This window comes from Phaseolus vulgaris, chromosome 7 (genome assembly GCF_000499845.2).
Source record: "Phaseolus vulgaris cultivar G19833 chromosome 7, P. vulgaris v2.0, whole genome shotgun sequence".
Taxonomy (NCBI): domain Eukaryota; kingdom Viridiplantae; phylum Streptophyta; class Magnoliopsida; order Fabales; family Fabaceae; genus Phaseolus; species Phaseolus vulgaris.
Genome location: NC_023753.2, coordinates 20,568,344 through 20,585,877, shown reverse-complemented (window position 1 = coordinate 20,585,877; position 17,534 = coordinate 20,568,344). Strand labels below are relative to the sequence as shown.

Genomic DNA, 17,534 nt, shown 5'->3' with positions numbered 1-17,534 from the left:
ACCGATTGTTTTGTCGAAACAATCGATTGTTTATACTTAGATGTTTTGAGAAAAGATTGAAAATTGTTTTCAAATGGTTGAGCTATTAAAACCAAAACAACCGATTGATTCGAGGAAACAACCGATTGTTTGTTTTGGGTCCATAACAGAAAAATTGTTTTATCTTTGACTGAGCTTTAAATGATTTAACTACTTACGCTCCAGTCATTAAATGTTTTGACCAATCTTTAAATGCAATTTAAGAGTTTGTTAAGATTTGATAACAAACAACATCTTTGAATATATTCAGAAAAATAGTTTTGAGTAACAAGATTTTGAAAAGAGTTTTTGAGTTTTTCAAAGAGCTGAGATTGCTTAGAGTTTGTGATTGATCAAAGTGTGTGGAATAGGATTTTGCTTGTATTGATTTCAGATTATCTTCTGTAACAAGTGTAATCCTTGTACTCTGCTGAACAAGTTTCGTTTTTGTGTTTGCTGAGATTGGCTATGTGTTCTTGAGGGGATCAAGATCAACAATCTTAGTGTTGGTGTGTTGGCCAAGAAGAGTGTGTGTCTTGTGGTGTTCAATGTCACTTTCTTGGTTGTGGTGTAAGTGATAAAGTTGTGATTGCTTAGTGGATTTCCTCAGAGGGTTTTTGAGAAGACTGGATGTAGCTCTGGATTTGGAGTGAACCAGTATAAACATCTGTGTGCATTCTCTCTATCCTATCCCTAACTCTTTAAATTCAGTTTTGATATTTGTTAACTGGTATAAACAACCAATTGTTTCGATAAAACAACCGATTGTTTTTACTAGTGTTGTGTCTTTTGCTTTATGTTTTGAAAAACTGATTTCTTAATCAAGGTTTTCTTGAAGTAATTTCATTGAAGGCTGAAAAGTTTTTGAAAACTATCTTTAAACAATTCACCCCCTCTAGTTTAAAGCCATAAACGAGACATTTATTGCAAAATCAAAATGATTTCTAAAACAAGATTTCCTGACACATTTCATAACACACACACGCACACGCACACGCACACGCGCACGCACACACCCACACACGCACACACCCACACACACGCACGCACACACACGCGCACACACGTCCACACACGCCCACACACACACGCACACACACACGCACACGCGCACACACACAGATCAACTAATGAAGTCTGTGTTGTCAACTTGTTTGAGTATTCTCGGTTCTTTTTGTAAGAACATTTATGAATCAAATCAATTAACACCCACACCAATTTATTAGTAGGTAATCTAACTTAAGAACCAAACATAAAATTTCAAATTTTCCATCTTTCATTTATCTTTTAAATCAAAACAAAATTTAACAGATTAAATTGAACACATGTTTTTATTAACTTAATTAAGGTGTTTCTAAAGAAATTACTCCAAAACTTGTAAAATTTGTTGAGATCCTAATTCACTTATAAAATAATTGATTCAAAGGTAAAACGCATAACTACGTACATATTAGTCTTTTTAGCTTAGATTTTAAATGTAGTAACAAAAAATAATATCTATACAAATGAAACTAAAACTAAAGAACTAAAGATCTACGGGAAAAAAACTTATTCTAACCAAAATCTAATTAGGTCAAATTATTTTATACTTTATTAATTTCTAATTCATATGCTTTAATCCAAAGAAACTAAAGTAACTAGAGAAGATTAAAAGATTTTAAAATTTAAAGAATAAAATATTTTAAATAAATAAAAAAATAAATTAATTTATATTATATATAAATTTTGTGTCTTTTAAATAATAAGATATTTATTTTTCGTTTAACTTTTATTTTCCCTTTTTAAAATTTTTAAATCAGTGCTTACAAATTTACTATTTCTTACTTATTTTTATGAATTTTTTTCTTGTTTTTTTAAAGAAACATATTTTATTTTGATTTTATAATTTATTTTTATCATGACTAATTCTCTCATCTTAATAAAACATAACTATTTCATCTCATATTAATAATTCTATAAGGTTAATATTTTTTAAAAAATCATTTAACATTGGAATTTTACTTATTGGTTAACTATATAAAGTTACACTAATACAATAAACTACTTGCAAAATTTACTATATTAATCACATTAATATAATGAACTTAGTGATTTATTAATTTACCTAAATTCTAATAAGTTACTACATTATATCTAAAAACACATCTCAGCGTAGTTATTGGATAGTACCATATTAATAAAGAAAGCATATCAAAATTTTCTATTTTGATAGTTAATTAAATATTTATTTAAAAACTATTTATTAAAAATAATAATTAATTTAAATATCAATAATTTTTTTATTAAAATAATATTTAATTTAATTAATATAATAATTAATTATTATTTTTTTATAAAAAAAATATTTTTTTAAAATAATATTTATTTTTATTTAATATTTTTTATGTAGTAAATTTAGCAACACTACATAATTATTTTATCTTTTCATTTATGTAGTTGGTAAAAGATAATTCAACCATTGATACAATAAATAAGACAACCTATTTAGATATACAACTTACTAAATTCAAATAAAAATAATAAAAATTCTGAAATTTTATAGGGTTAAATAATTTCTTGTTAGCTTTAAAACTGATCCTAGTATTGTCAAAATTTTATTTAATACTTAATAAATATGTAGTTTAGTAAGTATAATTACTCTATTTCTTTTGGATTAATGAAATTGATGTACTACTTTTAATAGTATCATATTAATATAATTGTAAATATCTAATTAAGATGATTAGATGTTAGCACCATTAATTTAATAGTATAACAAAACTAGTATTATTATTATGACTAAATTAATAATTCATTAAATGTTAGATGTAAAAAAAATAGAAATTTTAATACAAATGAAAAAACTTATTTAACAATTTTAAGTCATGGGAATTAAATACAGATATCATGAGTTTACATTAAATCTGCACACGATTTATTATCTGAATTTTATTATAAATATATTGACTCTTAAATAGTTGATGAAACATATGACCAGATCAACAAAATTGTGATAGAAACTGGTTTTTTGTTTTAACATATGTTAAATTTATTTTTAATCTTTCTAAATATATAAAAGTTTTGTTTTTAGCCTCTTTGAAACGTATCATCTAAAAACTATTTGTTATTTTAGGGTCACGTAACATCACTTTCACAATAGTAATAAAGACATATATTTTTTGTTCATTCAACTTAAAAATATTTATAAATGAGTATATTGTAAAAAACTAAGAGATCAAATTAAAATATTTTAAATTGACGTATTAATATCACCAAACGCTTAAATCAAATCATACAACATTACTCTATAACTTAATTAATAATTTTGAGTTTGAGATTATTTACTGCCAAAAAACATGCGATCCATTAAAATAAATACAAACTTTAGATTTTAAAATTGAGTTTAGACTATCGAGAAGGTTAAGACTACATTTCATAAACACATTAAGTTTGGATACTCAAAATTTATTTTTAATTTTTGTACAAAAATAAAGGTTATGACAAAATAATTGTTACTTGTTTCCTGTAGTAGGTAAGTCAGAAATGGGCTTTCAAATAGTCAATTTCTGTGAGACAGAATGACTTTCAGGTGACATGAAAGTTATTGGAATTTAATAATTTGTTTGGATTTTAAAATGGTGGGATAGAATTTAAGAGATTTGAAAAAGAAAGTATAAGAAAATGAAATTGTTTAAATTAAGATAAATAAAGTAAAAAGTAAAAAAGAAATTATGAGATTGTAAGTTAAATAATAGATGTGATTGAAATTATAATTTTTTTTATTTTAAAAAATTAAAATTATAAATTATTTTTTATATAAATATTGTTGAGAAATGAATTTTATTTATTTATTTTATTAAAAAAATTGTAAATAGTTTTACCGGAGGTTAATATAACCTTAGAAAATAATTTAATGAACATAGGTTTTTTTATTCTTCGTTAAGTTTCAAATGTTATTTTAAAGCCTCGATAAAATAATGGAGATTTTATTAATCTTCGTTAAATTTTAAAGGTTTATTTTAAAATCTCAACAAAATAACGGAGGTGTTTTTAACCTTTGTTAAATTCTAAAAGTTTATTTTAAAATTCCAGCAAAAATAATGAGGATTTTTTTTAACCTTTATTAAATTCTAAAGGTTTATTATAAAATGTCAGCAAAATAACGGAGGTTTTTTAACTTTCGTTAAATTTTAAGATTTATTTTAGAACCTCGATAAAACACTCAAGATTTTTCAAACTTCTATAAATAAATATAATTAAATCTATTTATAAATAAATAATTAAAAACTACATAGTTTTAATATATTTTATAACTAAATTCTCTAAAATTTTGGAAGTGTAACTTTACATTACAAATAAGTTTTTTGAAGTTTCAAAAATTTATTTTAAAAACTCAGCAAAATAACCTTGGATAATAAGTATTTCAACAACTATCTTAGATAATAAGTATTTCAAAAGTAATTGCATATTTTTTATGATTGATGGTAATTGGTTTATATTATTCTTAGTTTTTTTTTATGAGTTCATACTTCAAAAAACCTGACTTATTTTGTTTTACCTTTTGATGTACGTATATTTTATTTGAAATTTTTAGTTTTAGTTATAATTGTTAATATTTAATTTTCATAATTTTAAAATATTTTAAATTAAGGTCTTTATTTTAAAATGCATCTAATAATTAATTTATTGTGAAAGTGAGAAGTAATAAAGTTAATTTCTCCTTGCAATATGTTCTTGCAATCTTTTAGTCAAGAACACGCATGACTTTGAAGCCCACATCCGATAGATATTGCAATTATTTAGGATATATAAAACAGTGATAAACACTAATTGTTGTCGAGCTAGGTAACAATGGCTTGTGACCCAAGTTGGGGTAGTAAGGTGATGGAAGAAGCAAGATTGGAGTAAGAAGAAGATAATGTCTTCTTTAGTGTTTCTTCTCCTTAGATATAATAAACATAAGTGTGACTGCATTATGATTCCTTGCTAAGACTGTCGGTAACGACCATTGAGTTTGTGCCGGAGAGTAATGTGTCAATGGTGGAAGAGAGAAATTAGAAGGATTGTTAGAGATGGTGGGAAATAGGGTTGAAGGTTATTTCAAACGGCAAGTCATTTTACGAAAATTTTGAAACTCATGGTATTTTATGAAGGTTCCTAAACTCATGGTATTTTACATAGGTTTTGAAACCCATGGTATTTTATGGAGGTTTTGAAACCTCCATAAACACTAATTGGGGTAGTAAGGTGATAAACACTAATTGTTGTCGAGCTAGGTAACAATGGCTTGTGACCCAAGTTGGGGTAGTAAGGTGATGGAAGAAGCAAGATTGGAGTAAGAAGAAGATAATGTCTTCTTTAGTGTTTCTTCTCCTTAGATATAATAAACATAAGTGTGACTGCATTATGATTCCTTGCTAAGACTGTCGGTAACGACCATTGAGTTTGTGCCGGAGAGTAATGTGTCAATGGTGGAAGAGAGAAATTAGAAGGATTGTTAGAGATGGTGGGAAATAGGGTTGAAGGTTATTTCAAACGGCAAGTCATTTTACGAAAATTTTGAAACTCATGGTATTTTATGAAGGTTCCTAAACTCATGGTATTTTACATAGGTTTTGAAACCCATGGTATTCTATGGAGGTTTTGAAACCCATGATATTTTACGAAGGTTATTAAACTCATGGTATTTAACAGAGGAGGTTATGAAAGACATTTTCCGAGATTTAAAGAAACCTCGGGGAACACGTTCCCAATAGATGGTTTAGCGGGGGAAACTGCAACCTTGGATAAATGACTTAATAGAGATTTTAACTTTGGATAATGTAAAAATAAACCCCGCTAAAATCAATTTTTTTTTTGTAGTTTTGTGGATTATAGTTGTTTGTAGTTAAAACATTATTTTGGGTATAATTATTTTTGGTATTGTGTTATAGCTAATTTTAGAAAAAAATGAATATAAAATATTTAGAACATATTTATGATTATCAAAAAATTTATTTGACTTAATTAAAAAAAATATAATTGTGTATCGTGTTGGAATTAACTTAGAAAAAAATACAAATTATGTCAAATATTTAGAACATATTTATTATTGTAAAAAAAATTATTTGGTTCAATTAAAAATATTATAAATGTGTAAAGGAAAAACGTGTTTGTACAAAATTGGAAATCCATGGATAAATTGCATGTATAATAAATATTAAACATAATAAAAATATATATATATAAAGAATATAAAATTTTAATAATGTTTCAGGAAATAATAACAATGATACATTGAAATATGTATCATTTAAAAGACTCTCTGAAAATCATGAAGTTGTTGTTGTAGGTGGTCAATCCTGTCATGAACTCTATAGAAATGTGTGTTGATATTGAGGTTCATAATCCTAATCAATTCTTGCAATTCTTAAATTTCACTCCAAATTCGTGGTATCATTTTAGATTGATCCTGACTTCGGGCTAAGGTGCATTGCCTCAAAGATCTTTGTCCGAAATGGTTGGGTCAACGTCATCTTCCTCATCCTATAGTTGATATGTCTCATACTATCACACACCTTGTACCTGATGGATATTTAACTTTTTCACTGATTTCCCCCAAAGAAGTGGGACCATCCGAACTTGAGACTTGTTTCGAGCGATAAAGACTTCACACACGTTCATGATCTGTGTGATGTGCATGACAAAGAGAAGAAACATGTTGTTGTCCCAACATTTGATCATGTGCACAATTATATAATAGGGTCAATTAATCAGAATATTATTTTTTGTTGTCCATAACATGAAAACATTTTCATGCAACAATTGAGAATAATCACTTCGTAGTGGACTCAAGATGTGAACAAATGTGTAATGGAGTGGTTTGTTACCCACTAACAAACCACCTCGAATCCTAAATCACCTGGAGAGTTTGCAACATTCACTTTTAGTCCTTGGTACTTCAATTTAGCAAGTGTCATCCAATTAGGAAAGCTAACAATAATCCATCAAATTGTAAGCAATGTGGACTTGGAAAACAAATTTGGCACAACGCATAAACGAAATCAACCTCATAAAATCAAAATCGAAATCAAACAACCACATACAAACGTCTATAATGGATTACCAATGATACCAACATCGATTACCAACTTAAAACACACACAATCAATTATTGGATGTGCATAATCGATTATCTCTAAAAAAAACACTCATAATCGATTATGGAAATATGGTAATTACCATTGGAAAAATAGTTCATAATTAGTTATGGGAACATGATAATTGATTACCCTTGCAAAAATAGTTCATAATCGGTTATGGCAAGATGAACATCGTTTATCCTTGAAATAACTATTCATAATCAATTATGGCTCATTTGTAAAACAGTGATAATCGATTATACGTCTACTTGTTGTCATAAAATCAGTTTTCAACTCATGAAATTGAATTACATTGCTTTGGATTCATCAAATCTGACCTCAATACACCAATAATTATGGTTTCACACACAATGATTGTGTGCAAGGTGAAAGCAACACTTTCACACACAATGTTATGGTTCTCCAACAATTAAGACACCGCTTTCAGAAGTCTTCAACTAACTAGCTCAGTAGAACAACAACACAAACTCAATACATGCACAAGCTCCACATATAATGCACAGTTCAAATTTACAATGTTCAACCATATTTAATACTATTATAAAGACACACTTAAACCCCTCAACCACACATGAGCTAGTCAAAGTGACCAAAAAATCTTTAGTGTTGCATGGTCATGCAACTTTTCTTAGAGAAATCTGCATTCTGTTCTCACACGGGTTGATTCAAAGTGAAAGATAACAATATAAAAGACATATAATCTAGGTGATTTTCTTCATATTTTTTTCTTTCATAGAAAGACATAGAAAGAATTTTTCCACTTTTCCGATCGAACTTTAAAAATAAACTATCAAACTTTGACATGTTTTTAATTTAAAAAATTCAGAAAAAATTAAATATTTAAAAAAATTATTAATTGAAAAATATTTGTATAAATATTAAATTATATTATTTTATAATATTGAAAATTTTATTTAATTTAAAAATTAGTAATAGTAATGATAATAATAATAAATTAAAATGATATTAAAAAATAATAAATGTAAAATATAATGAGAGTGAAATGAAAAAAGAGAAGGGCATGTGAGAGAGAGAGAGAGAAAGAGTGATGAAATGCAAATTGCAATGGGGGAGTTACCTAAACAAGTGGGTTCCATAAAAGTGGTGAGAGTTTGTGTGTGGTCACTGCTACCAATACCTGCCTACTTTATGAGCACAGTAGGTATCAGAGTTTGAAAGACCTGACGTACTGTAACGGGTCCATCAGATCAGAACAGTACCTACCCAGAATTCAAAGCTTCCAGATTTTCATGATCATATAATAAATCTCAACAAAATATTGTGTGAAACATTAAGAAAAACATCATATTGTCTGTCTTTTGATTATATATTTGGTGCGAAAGAGGGAAAAAGTAGAAACAGTGTCTTGGTCAACAGAAGAAGCTGTAAATGGGGAGGAGAAAGCGGAGAAAAGAAGATGCAGAGAGCATGCGTTGTGTTTATTACAGTGGCATTTGCAGTAGATTCACCAAACCAAGAGGGCATTTTCAAACTTCATTTTTTTGTTTTTGTTTTCAGCTCATGAAATTTAGTTTGTTGGTCAACTTTAACTTAATTTAACTGAAAAGACAAAGAACTTGTCAGTAGTTGGGAAAATGTAATGCCTCCTATCTTAGCTTTACAGCTTTGAATATTTATTTTTTAAGAAAAGCTTTAAATAAATAAATGCCGGTTTTATATTAAAAAACCCATTTTCTTTCCTTTTCAAAAATGTTACGTATTTTTTTAATGCATTCAAATTAAGTATCTGCATTCACAGTCATTTATTAAATCACCTTTATTAAATTTCCAAGACGGACGTGAACCAATTTCTTAACCAAATTTTATACTTTCAATTTTATAATTAAAATATTAATTCATAATTAAATTCCCATTATTTAATTACTTTATTTTAATATTTATTTAATTTTCCAGTTTTTTTATCAACTTTATTTATTTACTCCACCTTTTCCTGGAAAACCCTAAATTCACATACCTCTCCGGAGAATTTATGAACCGGAGTTTGTATTTTTCTCTGTAATTCTACAATTTTTTTTCTCTAAATTTTCTGTTAATTTCGAAGCTTTCTGTGTTCTATGCAATGGTGCAGATTTGAGCTTACAGCACTGCGATTTTCTCGGAGGCCAAGCTCAAACTGCTCCAATTTCGTTTCTGGGTTTCATTTTGCCATTTCATACAACAATTTTTGTGTGCCTTGAAGTTTCCTGTGAGATTGTAAATTTTCCCTGCACCCGAATCCGTTTTCTCTTAAATAAGTTAGCATTTACCCCCTTTGAAAATTTCATTTTTTTTTGTGATTTTTTTGGGTGATTGGGCGTGGAAGAGTTTGAATCTTCAATGGGTAGGGTTTAAGTAAAGTTGTAAGGTTTTGGGGTGTCTTAGTTTTTCTTTGATTTGCATAAAATGGAGGGAAGAGAGAGTTTTGGTGTCGTGGTGGGTGATGAAGCCCCGGAGAGCTTCCATGTGGCTCCTAGAATAATTGAGAACAACTTGGACTTTTCAAGGGCCGTCGTGCCGGTGCCTTCGCCGGCGACGGAGGGGAAAAAGAAGAGAGGGAGACCCAGGAAGTATGGGCCGGACGGGAAGGTGGCTATGGGGCCGGTGACGGCGCTTTCGCCGATGCCGATTTCTTCGTCGATTCCGTTGACCGGCGAGTTCTCCGCTTGGAAGAGAGGTAGAGGAAGGCCAGTTGAATCTATCAAAAAGTCATCCTTCAAGTTTGAGGTTGAAAGCCCTGTTCAAGGTATTATATAGTTCTTCGATCTTTTCAATTGAAGACTTTGAATTGTAGCCTTTTAATCTTTAGTCACCGCTGATGTTTTTAATCTTTTTGGCATGGTTTTATTTTTAGTTTTTTACTGTTACATTTGCAGTATTTTGAGATATGAGAGTATCAGAGTCATAATAAACGAGTGAATCCTTCTAACCCGGTGGCCCTTGTCATTTAGCTATTTAATGGAAGAGTATCGTAATGTTTTTTTTTTTGGGAGTTCTAATTGATTTGATTTTGGGGTAAATCATTTGGACGAGTTAGTTATTTACTCTGATATTGTGTTTTAGCGTGCCGTGAACTTTTTGGACTTGGTTTTTGCTTTTGTGAGAGGTTATATAGGGGTGGTGTGGGGGGTGTGAGTGGACCCTAAGCTCTGATTCCTTTTCAGATCTGAATACAAATTGTGAGGTGGATTGGGATATTTTGTGGTTGACAAGTGAGGTTGGTTTTGTTTCAGGGTAGCATATGGTACTCTTTATTTTCCTTTGTGAGGGGAAGAGGATTGAATTATCTGACCATAGAAAAACGGTTAGAGTAAATGAAGGGACCATCTTATTTAGTAGGTTGAGTCCAACAGTGTTTGATAGCTGATGTGCCACGCTTGAACTGGTCTAAGGTCTACTCTAATAATTATTTCTAGCAGCTTCTAAGCTTCCTTGTTGAATATTGGCATGATTGGAAAATGGATTTCGTAATTGAAATCTTGGTCGGAAATATTTTTGAAAGTGGAACTTATTCATTAAGGGACGCGAGAGCGGCTTCTGAGACTGATAGTAACCATTTATATAACATTAAAATGCAATGAAATGATTTTTCAAAGTGCATGCAGGAGATTTGGGGTCTCGTAAGTTTGGAAAGAGGATTATTGAAGGTTTTTTGGGTGGACTTTCCCATGTGTTGACATTTTTATAAAACAAGAGTTAGGACATATGGGATCTTCATTAGGTCATTATTAATTCTCATCATTCAGTTTTTTGAACAATAAAATGTTCTCCCAAATTTTGGGTGATTTTAAACATTGAATCATAGGGAAATAAATAAATCATTACTTAATCCCTCTTTCTCTTATTTTTTGTATTTTATTCTATTTTGCTTTTCTCGGGGGACACCCAAACATATCCCTATGTGCTGTATATAGTTCCACATATGACAGGAGATATGTGAACACTAATTGTCTTGATCAAGATGTTAGACATACTTGTGCTTCATGTAGGTTGGTGGTGAACATGACTTCCATATCTTTCCTGATTCATCATTTACCCTGAATCTAATTCCAGATTTATCATTGTCCTGAACAGGATTGGAGATCAACAAAGGTTTATAGGTTTGGCTCTCTTTAGATTTGATGGTTCTGTATGAGGTCTAGAATATGACATAATGGACTTGATAGGTGAAGTAGAATTCCAGGGTTGGGACGTGTCTTGTGTGGTGACTGGATAGGTGTGCCTTCTAGGATCTACCATATGATGGCATAGTTAACAGTGGTTTAGAATGTCATAAACAACACATAGAAAGACAGTTGTTTATAGACTTACCTGGTGGCACAGAATAGATTAAGGGTAATGATGAATCTGAAACTAATGTTATTATAGGGTGCATTATGTGGCTAAGTCTCTATCGTGTAATATTTTGATGTGTGGGATTCACTATTCTTTCCATTTAATACGAAAGAGGTAGAGGTAAGACGTATGTGGTTTGTTGAATGCATCTTCTATTTCTGGCTAAAGTGTATCAACATAATTTATTCCCCCAAATTTATCTTGTTATTTTGAAACTTATTTCTTTAATTTCATCAATTACTTCATATGACGTTTTGATTATTGCATTTTCTTTCTTTCTTTTTGAACTACATAGATCAAACGTCCGGGACTATATATATAAGTATATTTATTCCCATGTATGCATTTTATAGGTGATGGAATAGCATACTCAGTTGGTGCCAATTTCACACCACATGTGCTCACAGTAAATGCTGGCGAGGTATTCTTCTCATTCTCTTAGGTCTATCTGCTGAAGTTTATTAAGGTAGTTTTAATCCAGTCAATTTGTGTATGAATGCAATATATACATTGTGAATGCGAAGTCCATTAATTTTGGTTACACTTTAATTTTGTTTTCATGAAAACAATTTTTTTTATGTAAATGAGCCAGCATAAAATTATCTAATGAATGTAATAGCTCAAAAAAAGTAATGTGTTCCTTTCTCTATGTTAATTGTCTAAATTCCATACTCGTTTTTGTGCTGTATGTGTGTTCATTGCTCATTCCCTTAATAGTGTTTATTTTATTGTCCTTTACTTTTAATATCTAGTAACATTCCTTGTGATCATTTCTCTGCTCAGTACTAATTATAAGGAACTATAATATAAACTAGATTATTTGATTTAAATGATAATTGTCTGTCAGAGAATTAGCTAGACCTTTTAAATAAACACTTGACAGGTTGTGAGCTTCATTTGATTGGAAGTTGTGTAAAAATAAATGAAACAAGTTATGATTTTATTTTTCATTTCTAATGATCTCTAAGTTACAAGTATGTATTGTACAATTTATCCATAAATTGCGAATAGAATTGTAAGCATATTAACTTTATTACAATGTTTTTATTGTTTTTTTTTTCAAATCTGCAACAGCGACGAGACTAACTTGTGTGGATCATATTTGTAGTTGTGTACAGTGTCATTATGATTGAATTAAACTATTGACTACATGCTTTAATTTCGTTTTTGTGCTGTGTGCTTACTTGTTTTTGTGATTTTCTTATGGTCTTATACCAGGATGTCACCATGAAAATCATGTCCTTCTCACAACAAGGATCACGTGCTATATGCATTCTCTCTGCAACTGGAACAATTTCAAATGTTACACTTCGTCAACCATCTTCTTGTGGAGGTACTTTAACATATGAGGTGAGTTGCATCTTATGTCTTCAGCATAACAAAATAAGTTAAGAAATTTGTTTTTCTACAACAAGTCGGCTTTGTAGTATTGTATTACTAGTTACCGATTCATGTGTTTTGCATGCTGCTCTGCTTATATGGCATTGTAATATATTGATATTAGATATAACATGCTAATTTTTTTAAATATGCCTTTTCTACTTTAAAAAGAAGTGTGTAGTTAGATGGAAATGCAAATGGATGCATCAAATGCTGTTTTTTTTTTTAAAACAATTTTAACAGAAATTAATTAAAGAATCAGGGTTTTGCTGGCTAAACATTTTTGTTATATTTTAAAGAATCAAGGTTTTGCTGGCTAAACATTTTTGTTATATCTAATTTGGGCTAGTGTACACAGATAAAACCCTTTTTATTTGATTAAGCTTGTTTGTTGTGCAAAATTATCTGAAAGTCATGTTATTCATTGCATCATTCTTATGCGAGGTGTTTGGTACAAGAGATGTTTTTTCAGGTTTTTGGCAATCATGAATCTTGTGAATCATGATTCTAAGAATGACTAAAATCTGTTTGGTTAGCCAGAAGTATTTTTACGAATACATATACCAGCTTCCCAGAAATTAAAGAGGAATTCCAAAATTATTTGATTGAGTTTCTCTTGCAAAATTATCTGAAACTGATGCTATTAACTGCATTATACTTATGAGGTGTTTGCTACAAGAGAAGTTTTTTTGAGGTATGGCAATCATGAATCTTGGAAATCATGATTCCTAAGAATGACTAAAATGTGTTTGGTTAGCCATAAGTACTTTTATGAATACTTGTACAAGCTTCTCAGAAATTAAAGAGTAATTACCAACAATTTTAGTTTACAACTTAAATCATTTAATAAGTGTAACATACTAACATGGTATTTTTATCATAATATTTTTTAAATTCGGGAAATTTAAATTCACACTTCCCCCATTAGAACAATTTTTTGGTAAACTTAGCTAAAAGTATTCGTGGGAACATTGTTTGGCAATCATGAATCTTGTGAATCATGATTCTAAGAATGACTAAAATCTGTTTGGTTAGCCAGAAGTATTTTTACGAATACATATACCAGCTTCCCAGAAATTAAAGAGGAATTCCAAAATTATTTGATTGAGTTTCTCTTGCAAAATTATCTGAAACTGATGCTATTAACTGCATTATACTTATGAGGTGTTTGCTACAAGAGAAGTTTTTTTGAGGTATGGCAATCATGAATCTTGGAAATCATGATTCCTAAGAATGACTAAAATGTGTTTGGTTAGCCATAAGTACTTTTATGAATACTTGTACAAGCTTCTCAGAAATTAAAGAGTAATTACCAACAATTTTAGTTTACAACTTAAATCATTTAATAAGTGTAACATACTAACATGGTATTTTTATCATAATATTTTTTAAATTCGGGAAATTTAAATTCACACTTCCCCCATTAGAACAATTTTTTGGTAAACTTAGCTAAAAGTATTCGTGGGAACATTGTTTTGTGGGCATATTATTTGTTAAAGCATAAACTAACATAACATGGTAAAGAAATATTTCCAACTTCCGATTCTAGGAAAACTAAAAATTTCCCTTCTATTTCAGCTAATCAGTTCCTATGATAATGTTGTTAACTAATTTTGAAGTTACATGTGTACAAGGGCTATTGTAATTTGTAACTATTCTTGCTTCTTAACTACACATTCTAGATTTGAGATGCTGTTATGTTTTTACATATTCATGATTTCTTGGTAATTTATTTGTTTGAGTTACCCTAACTGGATAACATAATATCTCTGAAGAGTTTGTCTTTAACTGAATCAAATGGTGTCATGTGATTCATGTAACTAATCTCTCCTAGTGGGATAGGACAGGACTTTGTTGTTGCTTTACCTCTATAGCTCAACACTATTAGTGTCGTGTTTGGCATCATGTTAGTTGAAGACTGTGGATGAATCCCCTTGTAATGTATTTGTTTTTGTATCCACCTGTCCCAGACTTTCACTTTATTCAACCCACCAAGACATGCTAACTTATGACCAAACACACAATTAATTTTAGTTTCCATGCTCTCCACATCTCAAAAGCCACTTTAGACCTCTTTTTTCTTTTTGAAAACTAATGTCTCTTTGAATGTTATACTTGTTATGAGGATTAATTACTTGGTTTCAGGATAAAACTTTTGATTAAATCACTAATTTCCTCAACAAAGATAACTCATCCCTTGTGATTTATTCACTAATATCAAACTGATGTTGCAAATATCTTCAAATTTTGTTTGAGCTATGACCGAAGTGAATTGATTAAGTATGCTCAAACTTAATCTTTTGCTTTTACAGGGAAGGTTTGAAATTCTTTCCTTGTCTGGTTCCTTTATGCCAACTGAGAATGGAATTACAAGAAGCAGATCTGGTGGAATGAGTGTCTCTTTGGCCGGTCCAGATGGTAGAGTAATGGGGGGTGGACTTGCTGGTTTGCTGGTAGCTGCTGGTCCAGTTCAGGTAGGCCTCATGCTACATAGGAAGGGATATTTAATAAAATATTCAAGAACCTTATGAATTGTTAATCTGAGATTTTTTAACCTTTGTAAGGAAACATGATCATATTAATTCAGTGTAGATACTTGTTGTTTCAATTATTCCCATCATCATAAAGCAAGTTTTAATTTGTTTTATTGGTTAGATTACCAATGCTTTTGGATAGAGATTTTGACTTGCTTTTATGCTATGTCAACTTCCACAGAAAAGTAGGAATTCAAAAAAAAAAAAAATGCCGTGAACATCAAAATTATGTGTACGGTGGGCATATTTCAGTAGTCACTTTTCTCACGCTCTTCTGCATCAGGTTGTGGTGGGGAGCTTTCTTCCTGGTCACCAGTTGGAGCATAAAAACAAGAAGCAAAGGGTGGAGTTTATATCAACTATTACCCCTTCACCTGTTAATATCATCTCTAGTGAGGAACTAAAAGTCAGTTTTGGTGGAGTAAAGCCTATTATGACACCTGCTGCTTTTCAAGAAGAGAATATTGTTTCTTTTAACAATGGTCAAGACTCTAGGAACTCATCTGCTGATGACAAAGATCCTTTGCCCGACAAGGAGTCTAATCTAAGCCAATCAAAAGCTGAGGCTGCATGCTAAACATATTCCCTGTGAATTATTTGATAACATGCTGAATCAACTCATTTAGGCTCCTCACTCATGCTTGACTGACTGCTGACAGTTAACTTACAACACAACTCTGACGGTCAGATGGGTGTCACGCGATGGTTTTGACTCAAAAGTTGCAATCTTTGGTACTAGGTGTTAGTTGGCAAATCTGTTTGTTAGGTTTCCACGTGTCCTTTCTCCAAATGTATCTTTAGTATTGTTTACTCATTGGTGTAGCAATTAGATATAGGGTATATGTTGTGCCATTTCACCCCTTATTTACATTCTATATGTATGTTAAAAATGTGAGTGGATGTGAGTGTTTCTGAACTGTAACTCTATTATTTGTTGTGAAAGAAATTGCATATCAACCTCCTAGTCTTACCTTGTGGTACTGTGATTTTTTGCTCAAAATTATTATATCAAGGAACGGCCAAACGGGAACTAATAAATATCTCCATTTGCTAGCAAATTTTTTTGTTTCTAATTGAATTATTATACTTTATGTATGTAATTTTAACAGGGATGAGATTCTGTTATTTGTTTTCAAATTTTATGTTTTCATACAACTGCTCAATTTTCAAACTATGAAGTCTGTTTGTTTTCTTGCCTTAACTTGATGAAGACTGCCTAAAATACAACGACATTGAAACTTGAAACAATCTTGTGTATCCGCAACCAAATAATTAGTGGATCAGTCTATTTAAATTTATATTTTTACAACCACTTTAATTTGTCTAGAACATTTAAATTTTATTGGATTATAATAGGTGCAGCAATTTCGCTGCATTTCTTGCTATGCTTGATGCTCTACTACACCTTTGAACTTCTTTTTATCTACTAGACCCAATAACAACACCCTTTCGGCTTAGAGCATAAAGTATAAGGGGAAAAAAGGAAATGAATGTCATGGAACTATTTTCTTAGTGATAACATTTGAAGCTAAGATGAAAAGGAATACATGTTTTTCCATGACATTCTTTTTCTTTCTTTCTGCATATAACTGACTCTAAACTAGCTAGAATAAGCTTCCTAATAGAAAAGATCTATTTATCCTTTTATTGGTGGAGCTCACTCTCTATTTATACACTAAGATTTTAGTTTTCATACATTCTTATAATGAAGAATTTATATTAATTAGATGATAAGTATAAAAATTATTGTAATTATCATATGAAACTCATCAAACTTAGTTTCAGTGTTTACAATATTTAGTTTTTACCAAATCACCAATTCACATTCTGTGAAAGGTATTTCCAAAACAGAAGTAAGGAATTTTCAGCCAGAAAAGTGTAAAACTTTCAATTTCGCTTCAAATGTTTTAAGAATGAGCGGAGTAGATAAACAGAATGACAGATCAAAACTCTCACTCCAAAAGTTCCTTATTATTATTATTTTCACCCCATAACAAACTTGATGAGTTAAAATGCTCTGCTTTCCATCCTTCATTAACTCTCTCTATAAACTCTTCCACTCTTCTCCTCAGCTCATCGTCTTCCTCAGTACTGTTGCAATTGCAATTATCTTTACCTTCCATTTCAACTCTGTCCACCACCACTTCTT

At 30.3% G+C, this 17,534-nt stretch overlaps 1 protein-coding gene across 1 annotated transcript; it reads left to right on the top strand.

Moving 5' to 3' along the window:
* Window positions 1–8,317: 8,317 nt before the first annotated feature.
* LOC137828349 (AT-hook motif nuclear-localized protein 3-like) lies at window positions 8,318–16,342 on the top strand. The gene is made up of 5 exons (XM_068634874.1): window positions 8,318–9,882; window positions 11,825–11,892; window positions 12,690–12,821; window positions 15,164–15,325; window positions 15,669–16,342. The coding sequence occupies exons 1-5, from the start codon at window positions 9,543–9,545 to the stop codon at window positions 15,960–15,962; spliced, it is 996 nt and encodes a 331-aa protein (XP_068490975.1). The 5' UTR covers window positions 8,318–9,542; the 3' UTR covers window positions 15,963–16,342.
* The last annotated feature ends 1,192 nt before the right edge of the window (window positions 16,343–17,534 follow it).